Here is a 10897-nt window from a genome sequence, read left to right as displayed (position 1 = left end):
TCCTTTGGTATCATGAAGAATCTATGTGACACTTGCTCTATCGGCAATGCCATATTGAAGTGGAATAGCTCCTTGGAGACACTCATCTTTGCGACATGGCGACATGTTCCAATGTCAAACAAATCTTCCATGCATCGTTTCCTCACAGTAGGATGCACCGGCAAGTGATAAAGATCCTCACGTGATCCCGGCACATGACCTTTGTGCCCAACATGAACCCTTATCCTTACACTTTCCTTTATATCATAGACGCGTTGAATGACGATAGTAAACGGGCATTCACACTTCTTTGATGTGCGCAGTCTTCAATGATCGTGGCCCTTTCTTCGTGCCTCCCCATTGCGATGACACACAAGTTGAATGAAGCCCCTCGACAACGATGATTGTTGCTCTACCAATCTCGCCTTGTGCTTGATGGCAATAGCGTTGATCACATTTTGAATATCATCCATCGGCGCTGTATGTTCCTCAACACCACCTTCATCCTTGCCGGGACTCTTTTGTCTGTCTTGTAAACCCGGGCAATTTTTTGTGGAAGTGGTGTCATGGCTCTCCAATTCCCCCAACCCGGGCAACGATGCACAAACACACAAGTCCAAAAACTCCTTCACATAAGCAAGTGGGATTCCATGCTGTCTAATACTTGTGCACCATGTACATGCAATGGATGCCATCGTTGCCCGCAAGCATAAATGGTCGTTTGAGTGACATGCGGAAACAATGCTTTCCCAATCTTCTATACATGCAATCAACTTTCCATTCCCAATAACAAGACGCAAAGATCCACCTTGATCAACCATTACGTGGAGTGAATCCCTCATTCTTGCCCATTTTTTCAAGTCTAGCACACCTCGCTTGTCATGGGCTTTGAGAGCACTTATGGTAATCGTTTGGCCACTTTCGATAGAAGCTATCATAAGCCTTTATGTTTGTCTATCAAACACAATGTACCTAGTTGATGCAAAAGCAAATGCATCCAAACACCCACTTTGATGCTCTTCAAAGAACTCTTCCACATCATCCATATCACTTGAGTTTCCATCCGAAGCGCCAACCGCCCCCCCCCTCGGACTCGTTCCAATCAAGCTCCCCGAAGATCTCATTGCCTTGTAGCTGCAAAAGCAACCCATTCAGATCCCACCCCCAAGGCCCCCCAACCGCTGCCCCTCCACTGGCAGAGGCGTGCATCTTCATCAACATAAAACACCGCCTACGCCCCCTTGTTCACCCTACACCTTCTCTGTTGCACGACCTTCCCCAATTCAAATATGAAACTGCCTTGCCACCCCGCCACCCCACCTTGAATGCCGCAATCCCTTTCGACGCCCAACTGAATCATTGTCCGTGCACGGAAAGCCGCCCCGGCCACCCACCTGCCCCTTTATCCACGTGGCACCTCGTCGCCGGTGGCCACGTCACCCACCCGGCGCCACGTCGTCCCGCCATTCGTTGCCTAGGTTTACCTCCTACCCCGAGCGTGCCCCCGCCACGCGGACGATCCAGATCGTCTCGCCGACCATGCCCCAATTCCAAGCCGTCGATCCCATGAACGAGCTTCTTAAATGCACGTGTATATAGTCTTGAAGGGAAGAGAGCAAGGTCAGGAAGACACCGCAAAGATGGAAGAGACGTAGAATACAACGGCCGAAGTAACGATGGTCGGTCTTGTTTGGAAGAACAACATTCCTTTATCAGTTCTAAAATTTATTCCAAAATAAAACCACACTATAGTATGTCAATCATAATTTTGAGACCCCCACGATCAATTCCTTTATAGCTCGTCCGAGGCAATAATCACCCACTAGTTGCACAAACCAATCACAAAATTTCTCACTACAAAAAAATTAATCCTATTTTTAGCAAGTCAAAAAAAAGAACTCATCTCTATGGCCTTTGTCTTGTGGGCAAGTCAAAAATACATAAATAGTTTCAAATTTTTAGTCCACTCATGACTCTTTCTTGAATGTTGGGACCCCTCTTAATGCTTACCTAGCCTCTAGTTTAGACAATGTCATTAGGGTGTAGGCTACAAGTTATTATGCCTTCTAGGCTTCATCTATGGACTTTATACACTGGAATAGATGACCATCAAAGACATTTGTGGAAAAGAAAGTACATATATTCTTTAGTACATGAGATGTAAAAGGGACATTTGGAGATTCAGGTTCTTCTTTCTTTTGATCATGCTATGATCGAAGTTATTGTGGATGAGATCCGGTTATTCTTTCTAGCATTATCTCTTGGTATGGTCAAATTTTGTTGCACTTTCTACACTTGGGCTTTCCACAGTTCCACCATTTGTTGGGGTCATGGAATTTTTTCCTGCAAATCACGACATATGATCTTGAATTTTGAAGCGTTAGAGTTATAGAAGACTTGTTTAGATTTATGCACAATAGGTGTTGAGTTTTTTCTTTTTATTTCTTCTCTTGCTTTGATAGGGCTAATTCCATTTTAGGTACACCTATATCGGATACATTTTTCAATGTGATGGTTACTTGTTGATAATCATTGTTAGGTATATCAACATTGTTGAGAAGAAATGAACATGCTTCATCATTAGATTCAGTTTTCTTCCTCAATATGGTTGCAAGTTGAGTTTTAAGACCTTTAAATCGGCTTATTAATGCTCCAATTGATCCATTGCTTTAGATTTGTAGTTTGTAGAACTGGATTAACAAGTTGATGTTTGAATTTTTAGCTTGCGAGCCAATGAATTTGTCAAGTTTATTCCATGCTTCCTTATATTTTGAAATATAGTGCCGAATGTCATTGCATAGATGGCTAGCAATTATGCCATGTGCTTTATTGTTTTTCCATGAATATTAATTTCTAACCTTCTAAGTATTTTCTAACTTAATTTGGTCACTTAAGTCTAGGGAAAATAAAAAGAGAACAAATACAAATTGATTATGTGTTGATGGACCAACTGATCAAGTCTTAGGACCAAAAGGGGAAAAATCCATAAAAGAGCAAGGGTAATTGCTAACTAGTTATCTCATTCATAGGTATAGGTCAAGGAAGGATAAATGTATCCCGAACCACCTTGATCAAAAGTACAAGAGCCTAAAAATAGGAAGTGACTATGCTAAGATAAAGTCATCAGAAAAACTCTTTAGACTCCAAGTATGAAGTTTGGGAAGTCTTAGGGTGAAATTCTAACTTGCCATAAACTGTCTAGATTAAGCAAGTTTTGGGAGTAGCTTGGCGGCACCTCCAAAGCACTATGCTAAGGTTTAGGTGAAAGTTTTAAAGCCAAAAGAGTAAGTTTTACAAGTATGTAACATAGCATGTGAGTTCAACATAAGATTTAATTGTTTCTTGTAGACTTACAAGAAATATACATAGTAAAAAATTTAATACATAAGGGATACTTTTATTATAAATGTGTTACATAAGAGAGGTTCTCAAAACAAAAAAATATACACATAGGGAGTTTTTTTAATATCACTTGAATGCATGTGATATAGGGGATTTACATATAGTGAACCCCTTGAGGGTTAATGAAGGTGCCAATAGATGTGACGACAATGGCCAACAATAGTGGCCTGCTGACTGTAGATGATAACAAGGATGCCATATGGTGTTTGCAAGGTTGATGCAAACTTGATCGAGCTGCACATGGGCAGTTTTCAAGGGTGCCACAACACACAAATATCATTAAGTAGCACCTTGGTTGTTGCCACAATGATTTTTTAGGGTTTCTGGTGTTTAAAAAGTTGATTAAAGACTTGGTCTGGACTTGATAGGGCACCTTGCAAGAGATTGACAACTAGGGTTGATTCAACTTAGCCAGGGGCATCCCAAGTAATTAAAGATAACGGATCCTATGTGCATCAACTTGAGTAGACACATAGCTCTCTCTTGAAGAGGTTGAAATACACACTAGCTTAGGTTGTCTTTACCATATCCTCCTTATTCCTCCTCCTTTGATAAGTGGTAAATGCTCTGATAAAAATGTTTAATCTAACCTAATGAACAAACCCCTATATAGTCAAGGATTTGCAAGAATCTAAGTAGATGGTCCCTACGAACCTTCCCTTGATGTTGTGAGAGAGCCAACGGGAGCAACTTTGCCATCGTCTCTACACATCAAACTTGCAAATCCTCACCTATTGTACCCACCTAGGCTCTAATACCAACTTAAAACGTAACATGGATTATAGAAAACCATAAAACATGGGACTTGACGAAGACCAAAAAGTCTAAGAGAACAACAACTTTCTTGGAATCAATTCTTGATAGCTTGAGGAAATGACTTGCTTTGTATTAAGAAAAAGACCTCTTATATAGGTCATGAGCATAGACGCTTTACTTGTGGGGCAATTGTCCCTTCTTGCTTTCTCCTCCTCTAGAGGTTTGCTCTATAGGCATCACTTGCTTCAACAACATGTGCTTGAGTACTCAACCATTCTCCCTATCTCTCTCTAATGGTGAAATGCTTGAATTTTATACAAAATTTTAAGCTTGCATTGTGATAAATTGTATTCGGTTGCCTTTGAAATAAAACCAAATTGGAGAATCTTTACATGGTACATAGGTGTAAAATGCTAATAGCACTTCCTCTTTCTCTCTCTCTCTCTCTCTCTCTCTCTCTCTCTCTCTCTCTCTCTCTCTCTCTCTCTCTCTCTCTCATCCTTCCAATTGGCATCATGAAAGCAATAAAGTTTTACAACAACTTTTGACATGAATCTTATGGGCAATACAATGTGTGCAAAAAAATATACCAAATCATAGCAAATCTTTTGCACTAAAAAATTCTTTTCAAGGAAAGATATGAACATTGAGACTTCTTAATCTCTCTCTCTCTCTCTCTCTCTCTCTCTCTCTCTCTCTCTCTCTCTCTCTCTCTCTCTCTCTCACACACACACACACACACACACACACACACTTGGTTACTATACTTAGCCTGGGCTACTTCATCCTGGACTCACACACACACACTTTTCTAATTTACCCTTGCTTTGGTCTCAATGGAAAGATCTGACTCTACTATGCAGAATGAAGCTGATGACTCTTATCCTTTACAGTTCACCTTAACATACTAACCATCTCTGGAGACTTGTGTTGCTTTGATGCTTACTTGTGAATGGTACTTTTGGTGGTACATGATACTTGTGAATATAACTTTTAATGTTGTGATCATTCTTGGACCTGTGGCTCCTTTGATGTTTAAGCATGTGGATTTTTTGAACCTCCTATATAACACACACACACATCAAGGTCACTTTTTTTTTACTAATGATGGGATATTTTCCTTGAAAACTCCTCTAACTTCCACTCTGGATTTATTGATCTATCATTAGTAAATTAGTGGGCCATGATGGGGCTACATAAAGTCAACTGGTTTAGTACTCTAATTCCCTATTGGGATGCTTGGGCCTAGTAAGAACCTTCCCTTGAAATTATTATTCTTGGACACCAAACCTTCCTTGAATTTTAAAAAGGTAGTTATTATCTGATGCATCGCTATACGATGCCTTGCGCATGTATTTTTCCCCCCTTCTATCTATCAAATCAACATTGTGATGTTTCCCCCTCTCTTTATTGATCATGCATTGCTATGTCTCCCTTTGCATACATGGACTTTGATTTCCCCCTCTGCTTAGTTGGCCGGCTCTCCTTCCTATTTGTAAGTAATGTAAGAATCGATTAAACTTGATTTATTGGACTTAGCCTGAGATCTTGATCCCTTGTTTGAATCACAATTTAAAAAAATTATGGCCTTATTTTACTAGTCTCTTATGTAGAAATTGGGAAAATAACCCATATGGGAGGCAACTCTAAAACCTTTGTGTGAGGACTGATGACTATTGACTTGGGTACTCTCACTCCTTTTTTACTTTGTCTTACTCTACTAAGCTATCTAGAGTAATAGAATGGTTTGAGTGATTGCTTACCTTTTGGATGCTTCATTTTTGACTAATTATGTACCAAGAATACATGGATATATTAGAATTGGATATGAGACTTGACATGGTAATGTATTGTTGGGTTTTCCACCTCCACTTGCTCTAGTTGCTTCCTTATATAAGAGCCTCATAGCATTATAATACACCTTAAGAGATTGGGGTTTGATTCTTAAATTTTGACATAATGGTGCTACCTCGTGGATTAAAATGGTTTGTATCACTTTAGGAATGTTAAGCGTTTGATTTGATAAGCTAGCTAATACTTTCCTGACTGGTTATGTCTAATCTATAGGTACAATTTCTATCCTACCTCTTGAATACATATAGATATTTTGAATCTACACTGATAAAAGATTTTTGTTTATATCTTTGTTTGAAAAACAAAGCTTTGGTTATCATATCATTCACTTATGGATTACCTAAATAGTCTGGAAGAACTACTACTAGTCTAACCTCACTTTTGCTCGCCTCAGCTCTCACTATTTTTTTTGAGGTGTTTAGTGCTCACTAGTTTCAATTTGTTAAATTCATATGGTTTGCTAGCTTATTTTAATTTAATACTACTCTAAAAATAAGGAACAATGGCTTAGACTATTGATTCATGAATCACATAAAACGAAGAAATTAGAATATGAAAGAGACTCATTGTGAAAACATGGATTGCCTTATATAGGAAGATATTTTAGATGGCAATTAGGTATAGAAAGGGTTACAAAACATGATTTTTATCATTAAAAGACATGATTTATTAAAACTATTAAGAGGTTGATGCTTGAATAGGAAGTAGGAAGCTTAATGATACCTTAAACCATTCCCATATTAAGGGGTGATGGCCTTTTGATGAGAACACATATTTTAAAAGAACAATTTAATGTTACTTCAAAAGTTAATTTATTTTAGGAAAGTAACTAATCTAATATCTTTAAAGTATGGAATGGATCACAATTGATAGGTCCTTTGACATTTATAAATTGTATCCAAGGCTAACAAATCTATCGTCTTGTTTGTATGGATCCAAGTGATAATTCTATCTTTGCTTAAAGAGGTTTAGCTTAGCTACATGCATGACCTTGGAGATTAAGGTTTATTTCATCTACATAAACTAGTGTAGTTTTGATGTATAGGATAACTAAAATGTTATATCACTTTGATCATATTGTACCACAATGAGTCAAATACAAGATCATTTTTGTGAAAACCACCTTCTTAATGTCTAAAACTAATTGTCTTTTGAGCAAAGTGTACTTTTGTATATAAGTATTATCTTTCAAATAGCAACACACACATCCTAAACACAAGGCCGTCCCAAACAACTAGGTTGGTCAAGATGCTAGCTTTGGTTAATTGTATAGTCTTTGGGCTTTGATAGGCCCACTATTGTTCATTCCTTTTTGGTTGATAAGTGTTAGGTAGTCTGGACATTCACCTCAGGTAGGGGTTTCTATTTTTGTAACAATATGAATAATTGTACTACTCTAGTGGATGTTTTCTAACTCTTACTTCCACTGTATTGGTCACTATAATTGTGCTAGTCACCATCTACATACCGAACTACACTCTCACAATATGGCCTACCAACGAGCTCGCTTTTCTATTTTTTAGAGGACCATTCTTGACTTGGTATAGAGCTCTAAAAATCTATATGACTTGGAATAGGGAACTCTCTTGCTAGGCTGCAACTTGTCAACACAAGCACAACTACACACGGTTGCCTCTCATGAGAGAGGGCAACCCTTTTGGCCTATAAAAGCAGGCCATTTCTACACACATTTTGGGGTGTGTGAAGTTGATGCAACAAGGTGGGTGTGAGGTGGTGAAAGTGAAGCAAGGTGGGAGCTCTATTAAGGGTATAATCCCTTTGTAACCTACTTCTTGTTTGAAGTACTAAAGCCATTGCCTGACTGCTTTCCTGTGGATGTAGCCCACATTGGGTGAACCACGTATATCATGTGTGATCTTTCTCTCTCTCTCTCTCTCTCTCTCTCTCTCTCTCTCTCTCTCTCTCTCTCTCTCTCTCTCTCTCTCTACTCTATAATCTCTAGTGTGTGAAAATTTATATCTCTCCATTTAGTAAACTACTCAATTATCTACTTAGCTACGTCCTATTTCCTAACAACTGGTATTAGAGCAAGGTTTGGTCATATCTAAAGTATCTCAAGGAAAGGATTCCTTGCATTGAGTGTGAGTAATGGTGGAGGAAGGGAAGCTCAAGATCAAGAAGTTCAATAACAAGAACTACCAACACTGGAAGATGCGGATTGAAGATTGTCTCTACCAGAAGGATCTCTATTTTCCACTAGTAGGTCTTGCAAAGAAGCCTGCAACAATGACAGATGAAGCATGGATTGTCCTTGACCAAAAGGCATTAGAAACAGTTCCGCTAAGCTTGGTGTCAACGGTGGCCTTCAACATTTTGGAGATGAAGACCACGGAGGACTAGATGAAGTCACTTGATGGCCTCTATGAGAAACCGTCAACATCTGATAAGGAATTTCTTATGAAGTGCTTGTTCAATCTAAAGACGGTAGAGAATGGTTCAGTTGTAGAACACCTAAATGACTTTAACACCAACATAAGTTAACCTCAATTGGTGAAAATAAATTTTGATGATGAAGTGCAAGCTCTCCTTATACTATCGTCTCTACGTGACAGTTGGGACAGCCTTATAATGGTTGTAAGTGACTCCATCTCTGGCACACATACTCTTAAATTTGATGACGTTGCGGATGTTATCCTAAGCAACAAAATTGAAAGGGGAAGCAAAGGAGAATAATCAAGTGCTGCACTGTCAATGGAAACAAGAGGAAGGCTTAAGGAGAGGTTAAAAAACCACAAGTGTCATGATCGCTCAAGGTGGAGCAAGTCACACACAAAATCAATTCTTGAATGTTGGAATTGCGGCAAGAAGGGCCACATCAAGAAGGATTGCTGGTCCAAGGAGAAGAAGGAGTTGGAGTCTCAAGACAACAAGACAATATCGGAGGCCAATGTGTGTTAGGAAATAAGATGTAGCTCAATAGATAATTGAGTAGATTACTTAATGGAGAGAGACAGATTTATATACACGAGATTATAGAGTAGAGAGAGAGAGAGAGAGAGAGTACACACGATATACGTGGTTCACCCAATGTGGGCTACGTCCACGGGAAAGCAGCCACTCAATGGCTTTAGTACTTCAACACAAGAAGTAGTTTACAAAGGGATTATACCCTTAATGGAGCTCCTGCCTTGCTTCACTCTCACCACCTCACACTCACCTTGTTGCATCAACTTCACACTATGAAATGTGTGTAGAAATGGCCTCCTTTTATAGGCCAAAAGGGCTGCCCTCTCTTATGAGAGACAGCCATGTGTAGCCGCCCTTGTGCGAATAAGTCCAAATCGGACGCTCCAATCCGCCCATGTGTGCCCACCCTTGAGAAGACAAGTCCGCTTTTGAATTCGGCCACCGGCCATTGAATTCGGCCACCGGCCACCGGCCATTGACTTCCGACCACCGGCCACCGGCCATTGACTTCCGACCACCGGCCATCGGCCATTGACTACCAGCCACCGGCCAACCGACCGGTTGTTTTCCGACCACTTTCCGGCCGTCGTCCAGCCATAATATTCCGGCGAAAAAAAAGTCTCGGGGGCCTCCGCCCTCGAGGCCTTTAAAGTTGCCCCTGATTCTTGTCCGTGAAAATTTTGGTTTCCGGTGAGTGATTTTCCTTCACGCACGATGGCTTCTCCTCATAATGGGGGCCTTACAAATGTGCGTTTTTACCACAGAAAATTACAAGGGTAAATCAGGCTCCATACTTAACAATCTCCCACTTGGAGACTGATCTCCAAACCAAACCTGTGACTGCTTTCCATTCTGGCTTCTTATCCTTGAATGCCGATTGAAGATGAGCAAAAGCTCAACTTCTCCTTGTTGACCACCTTTGTAAACATGTATGCAGGATTTTCACTTGTATGCACCTTTCCTAGCTTTAGTTTTCCCTCTTCCAAAAGAGTGCGTATGAAGTGATATCTCACCTCAATGTGCTTTGTCCTTGAATGAAAGGCTGAGTTCTTCGCAAGATGGATAGCGCTTTGGCTATCACTGTACAAGACACAATTGTCTTGTTTGAATCCAAGCTCTTCTAAGAATCTGTGAAGCCACAGAATTTCTTTGCTTGCCTCCCTCATTGCTACATACTCTGCTTCCGTGGTAGAAAGTGAAACCACTTTCTGCAGCTTTGAAGCCCAACTTACTGTTGTGCCTCCAACCGTGAACACATAGCCAGTAGTGCTCCTTCGAGTATCTTTGTCACCTGCCATATCTGCATCAGCATACCCTTCTAGAAAAATATCAGTTCCTCCAAAATACAAAGCATTTGTTGTTGTCCCTTTTAGATACCTAAGTATCCACTTCACAGCTTGCCAATGCTCTTTACCTGGGTTGTCCATGAACCTACTCACAACTCCCACTGCATGTGCAATGTCTAGCCTTGTCCAGACCATAGCATGCATTAGAGAACCTACCGCTCCAGCATATGGAACTTTAGACATATAGGCTATCTCCTCTTGTGTCTTTGGACACATATCCTTTGTTAGTTTAAAATGACCAGCCAAAGGTGTAGAAACTGGTTTTGCATTTTGCATTGCAAACCTTTCTAGTACCTTCTTGATGTAATCTTCTTGAGATAGGTTTATTGTCTTCTTCGTCCTGTCCCTTGATATTTTCATACCAAGTATTCTCTTTGCAGCACCTAAATCTTTCATTGAAAAAGATTTGGGCAGCTCGTCTTTTAGGTCTTTGATGTCCTGCATGTTAGCACTTGCAATCAATATGTCATCAACATACAACATTAGGATGATGAATTTCCCATCTCCCAAATTCTCTGTGTAGACGCAATGATCCGAGTTGCATCTTGTGAATCCATGATCCAACATCCATCGATCAAACTTCAAGTACCATTGTCTTGATGCTTGCTTTAAACCATACAAGCTCTTCTTTA

General features: G+C 40.0%; 1 protein-coding gene across 1 annotated transcript; it reads right to left on the bottom strand.

Annotated features, from left to right (window-relative positions):
• Window positions 1-305: 305 nt before the first annotated feature.
• LOC147418762 (uncharacterized) lies at window positions 306-917 on the bottom strand. Its single transcript, XM_086505519.1, has one exon. The coding sequence runs from the start codon at window positions 915-917 to the stop codon at window positions 306-308; it is 612 nt and encodes a 203-aa protein (XP_086361645.1).
• Window positions 918-10897: the final 9980 nt, after the last annotated feature.

This window comes from Adiantum capillus-veneris, chromosome 29, assembly GCF_014529385.1.
Source record: "Adiantum capillus-veneris isolate H3 chromosome 29, ASM1452938v2, whole genome shotgun sequence".
Lineage (NCBI taxonomy): Eukaryota > Viridiplantae > Streptophyta > Polypodiopsida > Polypodiales > Pteridaceae > Adiantum > Adiantum capillus-veneris.
Note: the sequence above shows the minus strand (reverse complement) of the source record. Positions and strands in the feature narration are given on the sequence as shown.